The sequence below is a fragment of the Vanacampus margaritifer genome, chromosome 1 (genome assembly GCF_051991255.1).
Source record: "Vanacampus margaritifer isolate UIUO_Vmar chromosome 1, RoL_Vmar_1.0, whole genome shotgun sequence".
Classification (NCBI taxonomy): domain Eukaryota; kingdom Metazoa; phylum Chordata; class Actinopteri; order Syngnathiformes; family Syngnathidae; genus Vanacampus; species Vanacampus margaritifer.
The window spans coordinates 11,902,513-11,925,421 of record NC_135432.1 but is presented as its reverse complement, the minus strand read 5'-3'; the positions used below and the strand labels follow the sequence as shown (position 1 = coordinate 11,925,421).

Sequence of the window (22,909 nt, the reverse complement as noted above, 5' to 3'; positions counted from 1 at the left end):
AAATAATAAAAAAAAGTGTACATATATATGTGATGTAATTAAGTAAAATCTAAAGTAACTTGCATACTTTTAAACTTTATTACAGTACTCAATACCAAACACTGCATGTTGAAACACTCCAAACAATAACCATAAATTTACTTTGTATCCTGAATACTTAACATAATATAATAATGTAAAAAAATAAAATAAATGAAGCCAGCTCCTTAAGAAAAAAATGAATTTATTGTATATCACCTATATACAGTAATCCTGAAAACATTTGCACGACATGGATTTTTATATCTTGAAATATTACACATGGACAGGATGTCTCATAGCCGTGTATCCATGGCAACAAAACAAAACATGGACAGGGCCGTTGTACTTTTTGTGTCTCCCATAACTCCCCGGCTGCATGCACGACGGACACAAACAAACATGGACACATATTCCTGATCAACACCTCGGCATGGCCAAGGCCAACAAAATGAATGAAAAACATGCAGATTCACTTTGGCAGCCATTCCAGGAACTACTTATGACATCATGCTTCTGCTTTGCAATCAAACAGGGTCCAGAATTCCAGGTTGCAACAAAAAAAATATTCCAGTGTCAATTGAGAGGATGTGTTTGGAATCAATCACATCTGCGTTGTTGAGCCCTGAAAACACCTCGCTTGGCAATCCCAACCATGAAAATAAAGGAAATTAGCTGCAGCAAACATGGGATCAGTAGTACCAACAAATGAAGAAAACGATAGAAAATCCAGCAGATTCATTTTGTTTTGTTAAAAAAAAAAAAAAAAAAGTACCATCACTGTTCACATTGGTGCTTACGGGTGGGGGAGTGTTATTTAATTTGAAGAGAAAAACAAAAAGGTACCCATCATCAGTAGTGTCAAAAGTCACAAAAGAAAACAATTCATGACGCAAACACACAATATATAGATATATATATATTAAAAAGAATAAAAACATTTGATACGCCTCTTGGCCCGACGCGCCGATGTCATCGCGCCATTTGGGCGGCGCGGCGGTCGGTCGTCTCACAGTGTTCGTCCACATCAAGTCAAAAGTCACAAATAAATTAAAAAACGTTTTGCATTGCCAGTCCAGTGATTGCCTGCAGGTTGCACAGAGGAAGCTACACACAGTCACATTTGTTTGTTTGTTTTTTCATCTTGAGTGAGTGATGGAAGCAATGACAGGATGTGTTTGTAGTCCTTTCACATTGGACTACAAACATGGCCTCCGCCTTCTTCAAACATTCACAGCCGTACGTGGTTGGGACCATTTTGGAGTGATTCATTCCTCTCTTACAAAACACAAAAGAAAAATAAATTCATGAAAACTGTACACTAGTAGTTCCTGCCATCTGGAAGACAAAAACAAACGTGAGATGATATTAACAGTGGTAGTGCTGCGGCCCATGACGACGGGAAGGGGTTCGAGGGTGGAGACACGAGGACGTCGGACAGGGTTGGTGGGTCTCAGTAGTTTTGGCTAAAAAGGTGAGGTAGGCCTTGGCTTGAAAACTGGCAGGGCTTCTTTCACATCTTGATGTCCTCCTCCACGCTGAGCTGCGACAGCGTCTTCTTGATGCGCAGCGCCGTCAGACGCGCCGCGCCGTTGGCGTACCAGCACTCGCGCATGATCTTGCCCATCACGCGCAGCGACTGCACAACACACACACGCACACGCACGATGCAGGGACACACTTAGCAACTCTTCCAAAATGTAACCATATCGAACAAAAGTATTGGGACACACCTACACGTAAATACGGGATACACTTTTATGTCAAGTCATTTTTCCCCACTGAAATGTATAGAAATCAGTTCCAACCTCTCAAAAGTTTTTGTAATGTGTGAAAAACTGCACTATGGTATTGTATTGTATTGTATTGACAGAATTAAATAGAATGAGACATAATTAAAGTTTCCCACCAGGGGGCAGTATAAGACAGATAGATGGCTAAACGGTAACAGTAAGGGCTTTTTATATGCACTTCTCATTGGGGTAGCATTAGCATTAAGCTAGCAGACTAACAGCTCGGCAATGTGATTTGTTTCACCCGTGCCAAAGATACTGTATTCTTTATTTATGCTGCTATTTTTCATATTGTATTTACAAAGTAAACAAGTGTTTAGAAGGGTGGGAACCTCTGTGGCGGCTGCATTATGGCTCAGTAGAAGAGTAACTCGCCCCCAAAAAGAAAAACTTAAAAAAAAAAAAATTTTTAAACGTCCTTTACTTCGCTGGTGGCTGTGGAAAAAAAGAAAAGTAAAAAAGAAAAGAAAATGTCGGATAACTCGCATCAAGGCACCATTTTACTAGTCCAGGGAATTTAGAAAAAAAATACATCTTTTATTCTCTGGGGGGAAAAAAAACAACTTTATTCCTTAAACCTTTTTTTCATAATGGTGACTATATGTTAGCTATTCACTTAAAAAAAAAAAAAAAAAAAACACACGCCATCATGTACTGCAAATTATTTTTGCAGACCCCAATTAGACAACATTCCCCCTCAGCCAAGGGGTTGTTAGCCGCAAAATAAATAAATAAATAATTATATATATATTTAAAGCTACTTTTTTGGGGTCTCCTAACATTTACCATGCTAATTCCACACACATTCATGTGATCACCAAATTAGGAAATATGGAATTGATCCATTATTCATATTCTATATAGTTTATTTCAATACTTTTGTTATTTACTATAAAAAGTGGATTATTGCATTTGTCCTCATTGTAGCTGCATTTGAAAATGACATATCTCCGCAAAGCTGTAAATTGACTTCCATCTTTGTAACAAATGGCCAGTCAGCAAATTTGTAGTTTTTGTGTGTGGCCGTGTTCCTGCCATCCTCCTCAAAGTTGCTTAGTGCCAGTAAAAATGATACAGACCCCCTCAGGCCATGGCAAAGGTACCACTTAACTACTTTTAAGTCGATAGTTCATCAGTAGAGTTATGAAAATATCTTATTAAGGTTGAAAAGTTCCTTAGAGTCCCAAAAAAATCCAAACTGAGCTCAGAGTGTAAATGCAGCCGTATATGGATCGGGTGTTACCTCGTAGCTCTGCCACCAGTTGGGCACGTTGGGCCGCAGCTTCTGGTCACAGACCACCTTCCTCATCTCCTCAATGGAGGGGTCAGAGGGCACCAGGTCATAGTAGGGCAGCTGGTACTCCTCATGGATACCTGCCAGACAAGCAGGAGGGAAGCGGTCGGTAAGCATTTCCAGCTCGTCACTTCCGAGGAGTTCGGTGCGCTCTCTCACCTCCCGCGTTGCAGCGGCGTGCGATCTCCCAGTACACCAGACCCAGAGCGTAAATGTCGGCGCACTTGAAGGAATCAAAATGCTTCATGTTGATGCTTTCGTCTAACACTTCTGGAGCCATGTACCTGTGAAGACGCACAGTCAGCACATCATCATGTCACGTTGAGGAAAATTATACGGCCGGCTGATGATCTTTCTTAGTCATAAATATTTATTAATATAAAAAAAAAAATCTATGTGTTGGAGCTTCTTTAGTCCAAAGCCCCTCCTATCTGATTTGCACTGTTTAAACTAACAACATATTCTGCCCTCCCTGAGTACAGAAAAAGAGTCCAATGTTGCCATTTTCAAGCCGTTCATTACACTCTAGTTGAAGTTCACTGTAAAACTAAACAAAAACAACTACACTTGGTGCTCTCAATTACAAATCACACTTGTTTTTGTTTAGTTCCTGAACATACAGTAGCTAGCTTCAAGCTAAGACACAATGGAAAACGCCATTGACACGCTAATGAAAATTAGCGTGCTACCTGCGGCACTCAAATTCCTTAAAACAACAGAAATTCATACGCAAACGCTGAAAAAATAATTTAGATTAACCAAGCTTGATTGCAACTTTCTTCTTCTACTCCTAAAAGTGAGGCGCCACACTGCCCCCAAATGGCTAAGATGTGTACAGCGCTCCCAAGAGATGTTTTTAGCGACTGATCCCTTTCGCAAACAATTTTTTCAAAATCGTGGCAATCAACTTGAGAGGAATCATTTTCACTTAGAGAAGCTCGAGACAATAAGAATACAAAACAGAAGAAGACGCCCGGGTGCGAGAATGCAGCAAGGCTTTACCTTTTCGTGCCCACGCGCTGGTTTGGAGCGATATCAATCGTGTCGGTGATGGACTCGTGGCGGACGGCCAGGCCGAGGTCAGCGATGGCGCACATGCCGTTTTTCTTCACCAGGATGTTCTTGGACTTGAGGTCACGGTGCGCGATGCCAGGCTTACCTGCGAGGAGGCGCACCGGAAATTTTTGCGTGGGCGGCTTTGGTGACGTTGCCGCGCGCGACGGAGCTGCGTTCTCACCCTGAGTGCCGAGGATCTCCATGTGCAGATGTGCCAGACCGCTGGCGGCCGACAGCGCCAGCTTGATCATGCCCTCGATGGTGACCGAGTAGCGGTTCAGGTAGTCGAAAAGGGAGCCGTGCTCGTGATAGTCTGACACCAGCCACAGCTGAGTCCATGTGCCGTTGTCTGAAGGAGAACGCATGTAAATGAATTTACGTCTTTCATCGACGCAAAAATTATCAAAATGTTATTTTTGAAGTCTTTCCCCGGTTAACGTGTAGCTTTTAGTGTCACCTTTATTGTCTGCCGCGATGAATCCCAGGATGTTTTCATGGCGCAACATGATTGTCTGGTAGATCTCGGCCTCTCGAAACCAGGAGCGCTCCTCTCTGGATGAGAAGATTTTCACCGCCACGTCCCCTCCGCGCCATTTCCCCCGCCAGACTTCACCGAAGCGGCCTTTTCCTATGATTTCCTGCAGGACGATGGTCCTGGCCACCGTCCGCTGCACAAACAGGGGCAGGCCTGTAGGGGGCAGTAGACGACAAATGTAAACAGTTTTGGGACAGGAAGGGGGGCATCAACAGCAGAGCAGCTACTAAAACATCAAGCGTGTTTGAAAGCTGCCCGAGCGCAACATGATCTCATGCGTGTTCCCGTCATAGACATGTTTGCACACATTCCGAGTGGATTACTCTGGAACCACAAGGTATTTTCACTATTATCACTTGGACCGCAGATAAAATAATTGCCGCCATGCAAAGTTTCCAGACTTGTAAAATCCCTGCGACTACCACAAATAATTCTAAGTGTTTAAGATTATGATAAGACTTCACTGATCCGTGGCTCCAAAGTCTTGTGTGAGGTCACCGTGACCAGCAGTTAATCTTCCGAGGATAAAAGCACAAGAAGCTGATGATTAAAACATTTCCTGAAATTTGTACTACAGGTGAATAAAGTCAGGCAGAATGATGATTCTTATGTGCCCATCTGCCCCTCAAATCGGTCCCTTTTCATACAATTCGGTTTTAGTCAGACCTTCTGGAACGAAAACCAAGGTCCCAATGTACTTGTTTTCAAAAGATGCTTTGTGTTGATTTTTTATAAAAGTGGGTTGTGCCCTAAAGCAGTGGTCCCCAACCACCGGGCCGCGGCCCGGTACCGGGCCGTGGGTCATTTGGTACCGAAAGAAAAAAAATTGCATTATTTTTATTTTTTTTTCGAAAATGATGTTTTATTTTGAAAAGTGACCGGATTCTGTCTGTTACATCCGTCTCACTTGACAACTCTGTTGTTGGTGCGACGTTACGGACACCGTTAATAAAGTTGCACATGATGACACAGTCGATTTACGTTCATTATTATTATAGAGAAAATACCACAGTTTTTTTCTTGTCATTTTATTTTGTCTTTATCAGCTAAACCTTTAGATTGGGCCGTGAAAATATTGTCAGACATTAAACCGGTCCGTGGTACAGAAAAGGTTGGGGACCACTGCCCTAAAGGGATTATTATTAGCCATTACTAGCCATTTTTGGAATTAACTCATTCACTGCCATTGACGATTATAAACGTTAAAAAAATATATCATTTTAACCATTTCTATTAGTTAAATTTTTTTTTTATACTTTCGTTAACAAGAGTATGAAAACCTAGAATTTTTTTAATTGTACATTTAGAATAAATATAAAATGTGTGATTAATCGTGAGTTAACTATTAAAGACAGGCGATTAACTACGATTAAAAATTTTAATCGCCTGACGCCCCAAATTTTTAATAATCATCTCGTCAGGCGATTACAATTTTTAATTGTAATTAATTGCATGACTTTACTAGTTAACTCACAATTAATCACAAATTTTATATCTGTTATAAATGTAGAATAAAACATTTTTTCTAGGTTTTCATACTCTTCAATGGCAGTGAATGAGTTAAAAAAAAAAAAGTATTTAATTATTTGATATTATCATTTACAATTAGTACTTTTAAAAATGCATTCTGCAACTTGCTGTTGACTGAAAACGACTTCACAGGTAACAGCCAGTCAAAGCTCACCTGTTTTCTGGCTTTGGTCATGTGACCTTCTCAAACTGAAACATGATTGGTCGTTACCTGAGGCCTGAGAACATATGATGTCATTTTCAGTCGACGGCAAGTTGCAAAATGTGTTTTTAAAAAAGGTACTAATCGTACATGAGAAATGATGAAAATATCAAATTCATTATAGAGAAAATATTAACTTTTTTCCTGCCAAAAATGGCTTAATAAGTAAAGTGCTTCAAACATGAGCCGAAATCAGAGCTGATATGTCAGTAAGTATGCATGTGATTACCAGAGCCTGATCCGGAGGTAGACATGTCATAGATGAGGTCCTGCAGGGTCTTGTCCTTCGCCAAGTACAGATGGTCACAAGACGGGTCTTCCACTTCCAAGCGCTGCCGGTGACTGTAGGCCCTCTGATGATACTGGAACAGGAACACGGCCACCATGAGCAGCACACAGAGCAAAAAAACGGGCCCCGCTATGACCGCCACCAGCTCCACGGGGCCCCAGGAGCCGCCCGAGCCCGAGATGTCCTCCTTGGTGGGCACTGGGGGTACAGAAATTAAATCTTGTCAATACGGTAGGTTGGTAATGTTGATTTGTTGATTTGACAGCGCCTTACCGGGGACTTTGAGGTCAATACTGTTGCAGTAGTCGACATAGCAGCAATGAGTGTTGCGTAGACCCTCGGCGCTCAGACAGAAGAAGGGTTGCCCGGGCGGTTCCAGGTTGTCCCTGTTGATGCAGATGCGCACATGTTGCTCCTTTCCCTGGCTGGTGTACGTGGAGGCCATGCAGGCGCCATCCGTCTCGCACTCGAAGCCCGTCTTCTCGCAGGTGGTGCAGTTGCAATGAAGAGCTGAAGGGAGGGGGAAAAAAAAAACAGTTAAGAAAACAAGACATGAAATATAAATTTGGATTAACGTACACCCCTTATGGAGTGGGTAAAGCTATTGCTGTAGTGAGACTGTGTTCTTATTTTATTACTACAATGATTTTAAAATGAGTAGTTCAGTCTCTTGTATTGTCACATCTTGAATACGGTTCAGTTGTTGGTCTGCTGGAAATAAAACTGGCTTCAGATTGCTCAAAATAAGCGTTCAAATGTCTTCCTCTACTCGTCCTGGCCTCCGCTTCAAGATAAGTTACACTAGGCCTATCATCTTTTCATGTTTTTAAAGAAAGTGATCCTGACCGGTATACATATTCTAATTTTTGACACACTCATATTGCATTCGACATCCTCAGCGCAAATTTAACTATTAATCGGCCTAGAACTAGTTTTTTTTTTTTTTTTAAACAAAAGTCCATTTTTTAAAGGCCATTTCAACTTTGGAGCAGGATTTACCCAATTTAGGTGTTTAAAAAAAAAAAACAAAAAAAAAACATTCAAATCAAATCCATTTATTTATTTGAAACTTTTTTCTTTTGCAACTTGAACTTCTTTTTTTTCCTTGCAGTTTTTTTTATTTGTTCTAGACACTGAGTGTGCAATCAATGTTTTTGGTTCTAATGTAATGTTTTTTTTTTTTGTAACGTTCACATGTATTGCGATTTGTATCTGGTACCCCAGGAAGAATAGCAACCACTGCGGTGGAAGCTAATGGGGATCCCCAATAACAAACAAGACCATGACGATAAAATACCGCAATGACTCATATGGGGAAGACTGTGACGTCTCTAAAAAAATAAAAATAAATTTAAAAAAAAAAGAGTACATACAGTGGCTAGAGAGGAAGAACATAGCTATACAGTGTGAACTATAAAATTGAGTAAAAAGAAATACAAGACTGCTCTGACAAAATGAACGGTGCAGACAATTCCAGTGATACGTTCGCACCCTCGCTTACTTCTCTACTCATTTTGTTAAGCGAGTGAATCATAGAAAGAAGACTTCTTTGGTCGCTACATTTAAGTACACTTTAAGTGCTATGACCATTCAGTAGTTTGCATTGTTCGTTTGTGGGGTCACGTCTCCTAATTGTCCAGCAGAGGGAAAGCGAATCCTCTGATCCCAAGCGGATGTAAAGATTCCAGCTGGAGTCATTTGTGTGACGTCAGACACACAGAGCAGGTCTTAAGTAGCGGCACCCAGACGGCCCTGAAATCAGAGCCTTCACTGCGGATGGACCCAAAGAGGCCGGGTGGAGACCGACCTGCCCGCAGGAGAGACAAACTGAAACCCAACCAGGGGTGAGAGGCCAGAGGGCTCCTGCCAAATCCCCAAAGTGGCATTCGGCTTCGTTTCTTGGCCGTCTTTAGATCTCACTGACACGAGAGGTCCCAGAATTTCTATATTTAATCTTTATGAGACAAAAAAAAAAAGACACGAAATTCTAAAAGTTTACAACCCCCATTTTTATTTCCTCATAGGTTTTACAAGGAGTCACAAGTTGACCTGTGCTGTACAAAAATAACTGCTTGTGATCCAAGAGGGCGGTAAGGTTGTAGAGATTGTCTCTCTGGAGGACAAACGTACTAGTGGAAAAATAAAAGTGAGGTCAGAGCCAAAAGGTCTGCACTTATTAACCGGTCGTAGTGACGGAGCTCAAGAACAAATGGCGATTTTGACACATTTTCATTTAGCTTTAAGTCAGCCCTAACAGGCCTCTACCAATGTTTGATGCTAGCTAACATATGAGCTAGCTACCAAGTAACGGAATCAAATCCTTGCAACAACGCTGTGTAGTCCAGGAGTGACATGTCACAGTTGTGTCACACACCAGCAACTAATCCTTTAATGGAAACGAAGAGTGGACCTCTCAGGACGTCGACTGTGGACCACAAAGCTTTAATAAGCCAAGACCAGAGGAATTCTTTATCTTTATTCTTTTTCAGAGAAGCGTGACAGTCAGTTCAAGCTTCAACAAAGTCTGGCACAGAGAGAGAGAAGAAAAAAAAAAAAAAGATTTAAGCGTGGCCAGCTTCCACTAATCTTCTGTCTTATCCGGAGGGTCTCTCTTTGACCAGAGACGCTCTCACAACTTCCCTGTTACAAGTGTGGAGGAGCAGACTACAGTTTTCGCCCTCTTTGGGACTATCTTGCAACATATAACAAATTGGGGATGCATGAATTGCACAACTGCAACGTCACAAATGCGGCTGCAACGCAGATGAGGCTTCATCCTGTGTGGGAGTTTTTTTACTATGTGATGAATCTCACACGGCAAGATTTTTTTTAAAAATAGTCAGCAGACTTCCAAACTGTAAGAAGACCACACGCAAGACAATATTTTAATTTGGATTTCACACTGTCCTTCCTCGCCGCCTTGTTTTTAGATTGGCTGCACATCACTGTCAACCGGCTGCTCGTTTGTCTTCTGGACAAACCACACACGGTGGTGGGAAGACAGACCAAAACAATCCAACATGTTGAATATGCCAGATTTTAGATGGGAGCGGCCTACACGACCTTCCGAGTGGCCAAAGTCAGCCTGAACACACCACACATGGCAGGAATATTATTGGCACGGCCTTACGATTGTTGGGAGGGGAAATTCGGTGCTAAAATTCAAATTCTCCTGCCATGTGAACCGGGCTTAAGCTTGTTTAGTGGAAAGGAGGAGCACTAAGCAGGACTGCAGGAATATTTCTGCTGCACCTTGTTAGGTAGAAGGTTAACAGGAAGAGGCTTGAATCTTGGCAAATTGACAAAAGGAATTACTGGCAGAGGTAAAGCAAATTGAGTCATATAAAACAATAAAGTTCAGGAAAAGGGACAAATCCTGCTTCAGCTCAATCAGCATGAAGGTATTGATTATCTTACAAGGATAAAAGGGGCCACGAGAATGTCATCAAATGGTATCGCCTTTCCGGTTTGTAGTGCCCTGTGTTTATTGGGGGGGGTGCCCAAAAAAAGAAAAGAAATCGATTCTCATTAGAATCGCGATTCTCATTTAGTACGATTCAGAATCGATTTTAAATAATAAATATTATTTTATACTGTCTTGCCTTTGTGTGTGCCATTATTTGGAGTGCTGTTCATGTTGTACCCGGTTTGGCCACTGAGGGGCAGTGTGGTTCCACGCGGTCTAATACACTGTTAAGTTGTAGCCACATTAGAGAGTAGAAGGAAAAAGCCACAATCAAGTTATTCCAATCAAAGTTGTTTTTTTGCAGTGTGGAGCCGTTCTTTTGAGTGATAAAAGTGATGCGAGTAGCGCGCTAATTAGCATTAGCGAGTCAGACTGGAGTAGATCATTACAATTCCTTGCACATCTATAGATTGAAGCAAAAATCAAATCATTTTGAATCAAAAATCACTCTTAATCGAAAATCGATTCTGAATAAAAATCGCAGACCCAAAAATCGAAATCGAATCATGAGACATTCAAAGATTCCCACCCCTAGTGTTTATATATATATATATATATATTTCTTTATTTTATTTTTTTAAAAAGGAGGTTTGAGCTAACATGTGCAGACATTTAATGCCTCAGGTCCTTCACTGATGGTTTGTGGTCAACCAAAAGTTTGTTTTGTGGGAGTTTGCACTCTCAAGGGATGTACCGGCGTGGAGAAAACACAGACATTGGTGCTAAAAGGCAACCAAAAACCCCAAATTACTAAGCACTCACACCACAGCCGCACAATAGATTTAAAGCAGAATGAATAACATCACAAAAGCAACTCGTGGCCTGATGTGCGCCACTGGTATTTTTGCTGAACTCTGCTGTTGCATGCGCGTTATTGTTGGACTTTTACACTAGTGCTTTGTGCGGAGATTAAGACGACCTGAGGAGGGATTGGAGCGGCCCCGCGTGAACAAAGAGCCAGGGCAGGAGAGAAGGGGGATGGGTGCCATGGAGCGGACCGCCGTGGTGAACAGCAACCACCCTAATATTGGGAGGGCCAGACAGGACGAGAGAGGGGCGGGGGGCTGGGCCGGACAATATAAAAGGGGCGGGGGAGTAATGAGCCGGACTTTCAGGGCCCCCAGCTGCGATCGAGGCCCGCCCAAGAGACCAGCTGTGAGCGTCATTAAAACTCAGTCTAGACTTTGACTTACTGGAGGGCGGGGGCAAGTAACAGGAACAGCGAAGTTAAAAAGGAGAGAACACAGTGGGGCCGTGTTTGTCAAGTTCCTATCATTCCGAGCATGCTGAGGCAGGAAATGACAGTTGTAGTGAGGAAGGGATTAATAAAACATTATTGCCCAAACTAGTTCTGCCCCAACTTGGGACCAGACAGCAAACCACAACATAGTTCCATTCATCTTAACAACACACAATACACTCTGTTGACTCCATTGTAAGGATATCGACGCGACTGCGTTCATGTGCCGTTCGGAGGATCTTGTGTGAGCGGTCGAGTCAAATCGAAGACACCGAGCGCGCAGCACCATTAACCAAATGTACTGGCTGAAATTCGATCGCTACAGAAACCAGACAGAGTTGATCAAGACAAACAGCCGCCACCAGACACACAAAACACACACACGCGCACAAATGCGTCTGAATCAATGCTCCAGGAAAGAGGAAAGTCATTACCTTTGTCTGCAACTCGGGAGTCAAATTCCTGATCAGATTCCAAAGTCAAGTCCCGGGACTGCAGCACACAACTATCATTACTACTTCATTATTGTGGCTATTCTTGTGTCGTTTGCAGCTATTTGTATCAACATAGCTGTATCAATACTCGCACTGTTTGACATTTAAATGTATCTAAAACATCCGGGGTTTTTTTTCCCATTTGGCCGTCTGCTCCATGCGACTCCTTTTTTGGATGAAGGCTCGCGTTTCAGTGTGCGAGAAAAACACAGATGCCCTGAGCATCTGGTCACAATTCCCGAACACGTTTACATGCTCATTTGTGCTCGATTGGTATGCCCCGTTCGGAACGCGACGCGCGGACAACGTAATTACGTAAAAAAAAAAAGGTCATTTCCGCTTTTAACTTACCATACGTTCAATAAAAGACGTATTTATGTCACTCACCCCGCTAAATAAAGTAGTCGGTTTTCTCCTCGCTCCAGAAGTGTGGGTCTTTGCTGCGGGCGCCATGTTTGTTGACATTGGCTGAAGTATTTCCCGCGGGTTGCACGCCAGAAGCACGGACTTATATACTTGTATTTACTGTACTTACTTTACTGTATTTATTTATTTTCAGGGGCTCCTTCAGTGAGTAGGACGGAATTGCCATACAAGTCGTGACTACATAAACCAAGATTCCTTGTCAATCAAATAAGTGAAGAAGAAGATGAAGAAGAAAATGGCGAGCATGCACACAGCGAAAAAGAACACCCCGATCGATAAAAGGTATTCATTCTGAATGAGTTTATATGAGCAAGAATTTTGGTTATGAAAGGAGTAACCCATGGGTTTTTCAAAACACGGTTTTTTGCAAACTTAGTCTCGGTCACTTTTTTTCCTCTCTTTCCAAGCTCAAGTAGGTCATCAAGGGGACACGTTTTGAAGATGTGGACCGTGACGACGGAGGTGGCGGATGATCCCGGAAGAATCCTGACAGAAAGCATGGAAGAAAAGACTGGCAACGTGCAGTAGACTCAAGGGGGAAGTAGCTTGGATTCTTTTTGTGGCGCCAGTCCTGGAACTTTTATGACACGCCCTAATAAATCGCAGTGTGACTGGCACGTGACATGATGAATTTGAGATTATACAAAGCAAACTACTGTACAGTAATAAGGCAAAATAATGTAAAATGATGGACGTGAAATCTTTAAGCCTCACTGGTTGATTTTTTTAAATTGAAGTCAATCAGTAAGTCATTTTGTTTGTTATGAGGACACTTTTAAACAATATTCAGAACTGCCAGCGCCACGGATGAACCGGTATGTTTTCCTCACAGCGTCATAATCGGAAGACTTCAATGCAGCCTTAAATCAAAGTTGGCACAATATTGACAACAGTTTCTGCCAATCCATGAAAGGAACGCAGAATGAAATGTATGGTATGCTGCTCACCACTCAAGTTGAACATTGAAATCTACAACCCTGAAAGCCGTCATACCTCCGCCCATCGCAAAGGTCTCCACCCGTGAGAACGGGTGCTTGCGGATGTGGTTTTGTACTGAACAAAAAGCCGTTTGACGCAGGTGGATATTCCACATGAGTCCGTAAAATCATATAGTGATGTCGTCGAGAAAAATGTGTCTCGCGTCTGCATTTCAGCAGCAGCCATGAAAACCGATTGAACAGCTCCACAAAAAAAAAAAAAAAAAAAAAAAGAGAATTGCAGGTGCCAAATTAAGCCCTCCAGACATGAACTCCCATTGCTACTGGATCTATCTGGTCAATGTTCTGCATTGGAATTAATGGCATGGAGCAGAGGCTGCTTGTGAGTGAAATTGTGGGTCCTGCGGTGATAGTATCCCCTTGTGGTGCAGTATCAGTAATAGTGGCGCCGGGTCAGTCACAGTGCACGCCGTCTGCTGCACCAATTAGGGCCCAGACCCTCCGGGCCCAACGGAGGTCATTATTGACACTAGACCACCTCAGACTTAACCGAAATCTGTGGAGCTCACTTGCAATGTCAATGGGAAATACTAACTACAAAAAAAAAAGATGGATTGAAAGAATGCAGTCATGTAAACATTTAAGCAGGAAGGCATCAACACTGGCTGTAGAAAATCATTATGCCCAATAAGCTTCCAGTTTTCCTCAAACATGACCTTGTTGTAATAAAAAAGCAACTTTTACTCCGATTTAACTCAATTATGTGTCATTTGCATTAAAAAAAGAAGAAGAAAAGAAGATATTCTGCACTCAGGGTGTGAATCGCCTCGTACCTTGCGATTCGATCTGCATCACGATTCATAGGTCCCGATTCGATGCGATTAATCTTGATACGTATCCATACGTCAATTATTGCGATTTTTTTAAACTAAAATTGAGAAAATACTAATCAGTAAATAGGGGTGTGAATTGCCTTGTACCTGGCGATTCAATACCGATTAATCCCGATACGAATCTATAAATTGATTATTGCGATTTTTTTCTCAAATTTAGAAAATACTAATCAGTAAACTGTAAGATTTGTATGAAATTGTATTTATTTATCTGAAACTTCAGGCTTATAACTGAGCCACTGCATTTAACAAACAGGTTGGAATCTGTTTCATGTTTGAACAGCATTGAAATAAAATATTAAGGCTTAATGTTCTATTAATATAAAATTATTCCATGCTTTAAGTGTGAAACCTAACCCTAAGTAAGACATTTTGTTGAATATTTCCATCAAAAATTGATCTTTAAAAATCAAATACGAGAATTGTGTGCCGTAATATCGTGATATATATATTCTATTTAGATGCACATAAAAAAACTAGAGCAACTAGGGCAAACGCAGTTAAAAATGATAAATGCTTCAAATCAAACCTTCCTGCAGTGTGCTACGAATAAAGGTAATTCCGTTCAAACGATGTTTGCAAGACATTTTTGAACGTCGTGGACAAACACTGAACACTCAAGTACCAAATTAGTTTTTAAATGAATTAGTTTTACATGTAAACTGCGTCACTATTTTTATACAAATATATTCTGTTGAAAAAAAAAATCACCAATTATACATAGAAAATGACCTCTGAATGGTGAAGAGACGTAAAAAAAAAAGTGTGGATATTTGAGGATCGCGTGGACGCCACAATAAGTTATTAGCTTTTCGCTTCACCAAATAGGAAATGCCTGAAGCTGAACCGTGTGCCTTACAAATCTTGCTGACTCACAAGTTGACTAAGAATACGCACACCAAAAAATTGCATGCGAAAAAAAAAAATGCAACCATCATTTTTATTGTATGGCTGTTACCAATTACTGTAAGTCATTGCTGAATAAACAAAAGTGTTTTTTCTTAAAACATGATTTAAAGTGAAATCATTGAACTTCTGGTTCTACTTTCCAAAGTAGTTCCAGTGAAAGCAAAGTTAAGTAGAATTGTAAATCGTCTGAGGTACCTCTCAGATTAAAAATGTAATGTATTGTTACATTATAGACGGCTTCGATTTTATTAATTTTATATTAAAAAACATTCATATTTGTCAGTTTACTGGTAACAAGTTATTCAACTGTTTCTGAAAACGATGCATTTTAAGGGTTTAAAAGGGCTCGTTTACACGGGAGTGCTTAGTTTTGAATTCATCTTCAATTTTCCATCCAGACAGACGTTACATTTGAAAGGCTTTCCGACGCTTACTGTTTCTCCACGTGTGTCACTTCCTGTTCTTGCACATGCGCTGACTCGCCAGCTAACAGCCAATCACAGTGAGCCAATGTGACGGTCCGACACCGATTCAACTTGTTAAACTGCGTCAACGGCTGCGACAGTTACGACACCCGGCCACTTCCCAATATCCGACTCTAAAAGGGAGTATATTACACATTCAAATATACAGAACTTGCATTACAATTTTATATCAAGACATTTAAATGTATACTGTGATGTGAATTTTAGGCCATATTTTTTTCACCTAGCCTTAGTCATGCGCATAGGCTTCCTTGGATCAAAGTTTTTACAATAATAAAGACAGTCCCGAGGCCACTACGAAGAACTAGATTTCCCCCATTTGCCTATGCCACGCCCCTCTTGCCCTTTAGTTTAGCATATCACGCTGTTACACACACAAGCCAGGTAAATCAAACAACTCCCGCCTTGTGCTTTTCTGAAGTTACGCACACACAAAATTCTTTAGACCGCTTGCGGCAGGAAGTCATTACCAAGTGGACCCATATGAAACGCATTTAAAAGTGGAAATACAACTCTGATAAAGCACATGGGATATTTGAGACACTCCCCACCGCCGGGCTGCGCGGCTGACAGCGCTGAGATCACATTGCAAGTGTTGAGTGGCACACAAGTCGGACCGTGTCACGCGAGCATGCAACAAGCATAACTCGCTCCTAATCTGAATGAAGTCAACAACACGTGACTTGTCAAACAAAGCAGTCAGTGAAAAAAAAAATATTGGCCCCAAAAAACAAAACAAAAAACAGCACTCTCACCACAGCCATGGAATCTGCTTGAACAGAGTGATTTTCAGGTTGGTCTGGTTTCGGGTCTTGTATTGCATAATCCTTCAGAGAGTGCTCAGAACCACACCGACTTGTGGGCCCCTTTCACTAAAGACCTTGCCAGCTGGACAAACCAATCACGCCAAAGCCCCCTTCCCCCAACACGCATTCACCCACTTTTGTCTGTGCAGGCCACACACACAACCCCCCCCCCCCCCCCCACCATCACACATCACTGTCAATGTTGGAGTGCCCGCGTCAAATAAACACTGTGACATCATTCCTGCAGAATGTGCACAAACTGAGCAGGCATGTTGAACTGCACCCCTGGCCGAGGGTGCTTTGACGAATTCATTGGTTTCGATCAGCCGTTTCCAAACTTCAGGTCGATATTAACGCATTCACTGCCATTGACGGCTATAGACGTCAAAAATTAATTTGAACTATTTCTATTAGGTTACCATTTTTTTCCCCACTTTTGTTAACAAGAGTATGAAAATCTAGATTTATTTTTATTTTTTAAATACAGGTATAACGTGTGATTAATCGCGAGTTAACTATTGAAGTCATGTGATTAATTGCAATTAAAAATGTTAATCGCCTGACGCGACTTGGATTATTAAAAATTCGGGGCATCAGGTGCTTACATTTTTTTTTTTATCGGAATTAATCGTATGACTTCACTAGTTAACTCACAATTAATCACACATTTTATATCTGTTCTAAATGTACAATAAAAAAATATAGGTCTATAGCCGTCAATGGCAGTGAATGAGTTCAAAACGGGGTCTGGGTCAGGTTTCATTGCTGTAAATGGTCAAGCAAGTACATTTTCCTGACAAAACAAAAAGTTTTGAAATGATTGTTATTTTAATTAAAGTAATAACTAATTGAGAGAGTCAGAAACATTACAACCACCTCAATGATGTAGAGCAGTTGTACTACTGCAAGTCGCCATCTATGTGTAGTTTCCTTAAACAAAATAAAAACAAAAAACGGGGAATGAAGCACTTTCAAACGCCTCTAAAATTCAAGAAAAAAAAAAACTTGTTGATTGCTAAAGCACATGTCCTATTGTCCACATGTCTCGTTTGCACTATTTAAGTCAGGTTTTAGGGCAAGTGACGTCATGTCACGTCACAGTAGTTTTGACACATCCATTTGGAGAACCAATGGGAATTTCGGCCCGTACAAATTTGCTGGTGGATATTTTAACCGAATTTTGCAAGCCAATCAGAATAGTAGATGGAATGAAAGTGTTGAGGAGATATGGTGAGAAATAATCACTTAACACTATTTTACTCTACCTTGAAGTCAGGTGACAGAATTTCTATAGACGATCTATAGTCCAAAAAAAGATAACCCCCTCCCCAAACAAAAAAACACATTTTCTGTGTTTTTCCCCAATGTATTGGTGCATCATGGTATTCCGGTCGAAGTGACTATTCCAGCCAAACTCATCATTCTGACACAGTCATTTTTCCAGAATCTAGTCACGTCTGCCATCTCTGATTCACTGAACTCAGTGAACACATCGCAAATCCCCGGCATCCAACTTCATCATGCAGACCGCTCACTGAGCTATCGGGGGGGTAAACAAAAGGCGGCGGAATATGCTTCTACATCAACTAAAAATATTGTACTGATGTGACGGAGCTCAATAAACACCGGCGCCCGGACTTGGAGTCTCTTTTTTTGAACTTGAAGGCGTTCTACTCGATGCTGGCCGGTGTTTACATCCCACATGCTAACACGAATGCCATGCGACCAACGCTGGCTGCAGCAACTGCTCATTTTAAATTGTGTGACAATTCTCTGCATTGTCTGCACAATCACTTGTTGCCGTACTTCTGCACAAATGGCAGCCTTACATGATGTAAAGACTTTGTATTTATGCATTACGTCCTAAATGTTCTTTTCGTTACGCACTAGTATTAACTCAAACTACCAGAGGCAAATTCCTTGTCTGTTTTTACATACTTGACCATAAAGATTATTTTGATTTTGATGACAAAGCAGTAAATATTACAGTTACATTAGTCATATCTTACAGCGTATTCAATAGTTATGAGTTTGCTTTTCTAATCCTCCTTCATGATGTTGATACAGGCAAAATGCTAGATGCCTAAAATGCTCATTTCATGACTGTAATGTCTACATGAATAATAACATAAAAGGGGATGATAAAATACAATATGATAGAAACAGGTTGTTGCTTCAAAGTGGAGAAGGTGACAATGATTTGAAGATAAAGATATCAGCACATGAGGTTTCAATATTACCTTTATCAGTTTAGTGGCAAGTTGCCAAGTATGGCGTTGCACAACCAATAAATTGTGAAAACTTTCTTCTGACTTGTCTGCAGTGGTTGGAATCTACTATACTTGGCATTTTTCAGGTACTTCAATACTTTTTTTCCCAGACAAATTTGTACTTTTACTCCTTACATTTGGAAACAGATCGGCACGTTCTGCTCATTTAGTCAGAATAGGCTTCTTACTTTTTCAACCTTCACAGATGACCACAAGATTTTTTTTTTTTTATCCAAAATTTCTACTGTCACATCCACTATGGCGGCCGTGGCTCAGGGTGTAGAGACGGTCGTTCAGTAACCAGAAGGTCAGCTGTTCGATCCCCGCTCTCCCCCAAGTCGTGTGTCGTCGTGTCCTTGGGCAAGGCACTTCACACACTGGTGTATGGAAGGTGCGAATGTTTGGTGGTGGTCGGAGGGGCCGTAGGCGCACACTGGCAGCCACACTTCCGTCAGCCTGCCCTAGGGCAGCGGTGGCTACTTAAGTAGTTTACCGCCACCACAGTGTGAATGCATGAATAATGCATCGATTTGTCTGTAAAGTGTCTTTGAGTGTCTAGAAAAGCGCTATATAATTCTGATACATTATTATCTATTATGGCGGAGAGACTGATGTACAAGTTCAGAGTTCAAGTTGCTGTCTATGACATAAATGATAACGCAACAGTGTCAGGGGCACATGGCCGAATAAAAAGAATAATCGATGTTGTTGGCAACAATAATGAATGGTGTTGAATGTGAAGTTGTCTGCTTAATTTTTTTTCAAAGTGACGTGACTTCAGATTCAATAAGCAATTTCTAAAACCAAGTTACTTCTCAACAGCAACAAAGTATTGATCAGCATTTCACATTTCAGAGTTTGTATTGTTTACTTCAGTAAATAAGCGGAATCAGTACTTTTATCTCTGCTTTTTTTTGGGGGGGGGGGGAGCGCGGTGAGCAGGCTGCCATCATCAGCAAGCAGAAGGCCAGACCGAGACCTGAGAAGCGCCCCTAAAGACCCCCACTTGCCACATTTCCATCACAATACAGCCAGACTTGAACTGTGACTCCTGTCTGGGGTTTGTGAATACACGGCGGTCGTCAGCCCATGCCAGCATTCACACAGCGGGCGAGAGACCTTTTCACTCCTTTTGCAAACGGACACCAATGCAATCGCTGCCAGTGTTTACTCCCAAACAACACATTTCAGGCACTTAAGTAGGTTAGGCCTCCATTCTGAGAGCCCCTTTTCCCCCCTTAAAGCACATTGAGGACGTTTAACGAGGGAGCTAAGCACAACACACAAACACTGATAAGCCAGTGAGATTGTTTAATAAAGAAAGAAAAATGTGAACTAAACGTCAACTTGACGGACATGTATTACGTCACGCGTCCATGAACGCGCGTGTAAATAAATATTATTTTGCAAGTGGACGCTCCGACGTAAACAAGCAGCACGATGTTGTTGTCCAATTAGCACTCTGGAAGGTGTCGGCAAACGAGCAAACATATTTCCGGTCAACAGCCTTTTAATTATTTTTTTTTTAGGTCAACACTAGCTCGACGTTGTTAGCCAAATCCCCTCGAGTGCACAGCGGCGGCGCCATGGCGAGGAGCGAACGACAACAGATAAAACACGCACATGCGCGCGCACAAAGCGAGCGAGACAAAAGCCGAAAATGTGCGCGGCTCGGCGCAAACTTACCGTTCCCGACAGCCAGCAGCCCGAGCAGGGCCAGCAACGCTCGGCCGGTGTGTTTCACAGCCATTGCTTGCACATTCCCATCGCTTCGCACGCTAAACACGAGAAAAGTAGACTGGATGCAACACAACACAACCACAGTCCGACCGCACTCGCCACACACACTCCACTCCACTCCACTCCACTCCACTCCAATACACGCACACACACAAGCACAGAAGCACACCGCGAGCCAGCCGCGTGACGTATTTAAAGGGGCAGTGCCAGGTTTAAAGGGGAGGTCCGTGTGTCCTCCTCCGAGGTCAACAGCAGCAGTACGACCGCTGCTCATATAACATGCTGGAAATTAGATTAGATTATTTATTCATATAAATTACGATTCTTTGCCCCCCACCACCCCACACAGACTCCTGATGAAAAGATCGTATGTTCATGCAGTTGGTGTGTGTTTGGGATTGCATAAAAGCTGCTGAACTCATTTTCCCTTTGAGGACGGCGAGGGGGCGGGCAATGGCCGGGAAGGAACCCTAAAAATAATGCGTGTGCCGATATGGATAAAGGTGCTATCGTTTTCATGTGAATATATTACTTATGCAGGAATGTTCATTTTTCATTTTCTTACATTTTGTTGGTAATATTAATTTGAAAAAACGGCAGTATGGTGGACTGACTAGCGCTCGGCATAGTTCTGCTCCAATGCACAGTCCAAAAATATGCAAGGTTCTTGAATTAAATCAAAAACTATATAAATTGGCCGTGTGTGTTAATTTGTTTGTCTTTATAGTTCAACACCGCCCACTGCCAGCATTGCCTGGACACACAGTTTGAGCAAGATACCCCAAACTGCTCGCTGGGCGCTTAAGCAACCCTCTGCATCACCTTTGCTGTTTCTACTGCTTTGATGGGGCAAATGCACAGATCAAGTTTTTGTGTAGTATGCGAGTGTACACGAAAAATAAATATGATTCTATTCAAGTTTATTGTTTTCTGTATGCAGAGGGACTCATACCATGATCCTCCGTGTCCAAAACCTATGCAAGTCCTCGACTACTTATGGGCGACCTACTGCCACCCACATTACGTTTTGGTGGACATCTGACTACTATTAAAATGGTAATTAAATTTGCATTATTGACTTAATTACAGATGACTTTGAGTAAAATGCAGACTACACTTTGGTCAGTCAGGAACCAGGGTAGATGAATGCTAATGCAAAGATGGATTGATTTATTAGCAGAGATCTTACCTTTAAAATTGTCATGTTTACAATACAAATCACAGGGGAAGCCAATGCCAATTTTATTTGTTTTAAGTATTCAGAAATTATAACCTTGTTCCTTCAAAAACAACATCCAATGTTTTTTGGTTGTTTTGACAGAGAATAATAAAAAAAAAATCATATAAATACAGATCATACTCTTGAGAGAAAAAGATCAAATGGTGAAACAAATGTGACCAATGTAAATCCTCTTATTTAGAAATCATACCGTATTTCATCAGAAATGCATTCCTTTCATACATTATTCAGTGATTCGTAGTTTACTACAGAGTCCAGACTGAGCCCCCAGGAGAATACTTGATTTTTATTTATTTATTTTAAGTTTAGCATCTAATTGTTCAACCCCATTTATTGTTGCTTAAAAATGTATAATCTTTTCATTATGCTTTAATTGGGTCATTTATATTGAATATTTATTTAAAAACAATGGCAAACTGGATAAGACAAAAAACTGTGGCAAATACATCAGACATGTATTTTAGTGTAACGTATCTTTTTTTTTTTATTATTACTTTTGATAACTGAAGCCTGCAGTATTCAATCTAAAAACAGTTGGGTCAAAAATAACCCAATTATGTGTCAAAAATGGACCGATACACTACTTGGGTGGATTTGACACAACTATGAGTCAAGAAATGGGTCTTTCAGCGTAAAACAACTCGTAAATATTGGTCAGATCCTTTACTTGGTTAAAAAAAAATGGGTCATTTTGTATGAAACAAAACAGAAAGTTGGGTCAAATTGACCCATAATGTGGATCGGTCCATTTTTTTTATCCATAATTTGGTTATTTTTTAACCAATTGTTTTTAGAGTGTTGGGAAAGCCTGACCGGCAGAGGCTTGATGTGGCCTCCTTGCCTCAGGTCTCGAGACATCCGTTTATGTCCATTCCACCTCTGTGACTGATCATCGATTCTGCAACTTTGGACCACTAACCAGATGTGTAATCTAGCTTCCATCAGCAGTCTCCTGATCCAATTCCGGGGGACCAATTTGGATGGATAACACCCACCACCCCCATAATTGTTCCATCTCCTTTTTCAGCATAAACGTTGAAAATATGGTCTTTGGGTACACTAGCACAAGAAACTCATAAGGCGGAAGTTTTATAACGGAGTTCAGGTGAGTAAAAACTTGGAATGCTCATGAGTGTGTGGTCAAGCATAAGTGTGTTGATTTTCTGTCCACTGTAACGTGTCTTATGTCTACAACAAATCTCTCCACACTTCTGCGGGAGAAGCAAAACACATGAGAGGGAAAGAGAGGCAGAAATGAACTCAGAGGCGGCCAGTCAGACCTTTC

The 22,909-nt window shown here is 41.4% G+C and overlaps 1 protein-coding gene across 1 annotated transcript; it reads right to left on the bottom strand.

Moving 5' to 3' along the window:
• Nucleotides 1-206: 206 nt before the first annotated feature.
• Nucleotides 207-20,558, bottom strand: acvr1ba (activin A receptor type 1Ba). Its single transcript, XM_077573674.1, has 9 exons — nucleotides 20,331-20,558; nucleotides 6,991-7,227; nucleotides 6,658-6,915; nucleotides 4,619-4,849; nucleotides 4,343-4,510; nucleotides 4,108-4,264; nucleotides 3,265-3,389; nucleotides 3,055-3,185; nucleotides 207-1,657 (listed from the first exon to the last, which is right to left on the bottom strand). The coding sequence occupies exons 1-9, from the start codon at nucleotides 20,392-20,394 to the stop codon at nucleotides 1,532-1,534; spliced, it is 1,497 nt and encodes a 498-aa protein (XP_077429800.1). The 5' UTR covers nucleotides 20,395-20,558; the 3' UTR covers nucleotides 207-1,531.
• Between the last annotated feature and the right edge of the window lie 2,351 nt (nucleotides 20,559-22,909).

Bases quoted from the DNA above. Each gene is read 5' to 3' on its own strand.
- acvr1ba (XM_077573674.1), bottom strand. From the start codon at position 20,394: ATGGCTGTGAAACACACCGGCCGAGCGTTGCTGGCCCTGCTCGGGCTG. The intron at 4,511-4,618 runs GTGACACTAAAA...GTTCTCCTTCAG, and splicing joins CATCGCGGCAGACAATAAAG to ACAACGGCACATGGACTCAG. The intron at 1,658-3,054 runs GTAACACCCGAT...TGTGTTGTGCAG, and splicing joins ACTGGTGGCAGAGCTACGAG to TCGCTGCGCGTGATGGGCAA.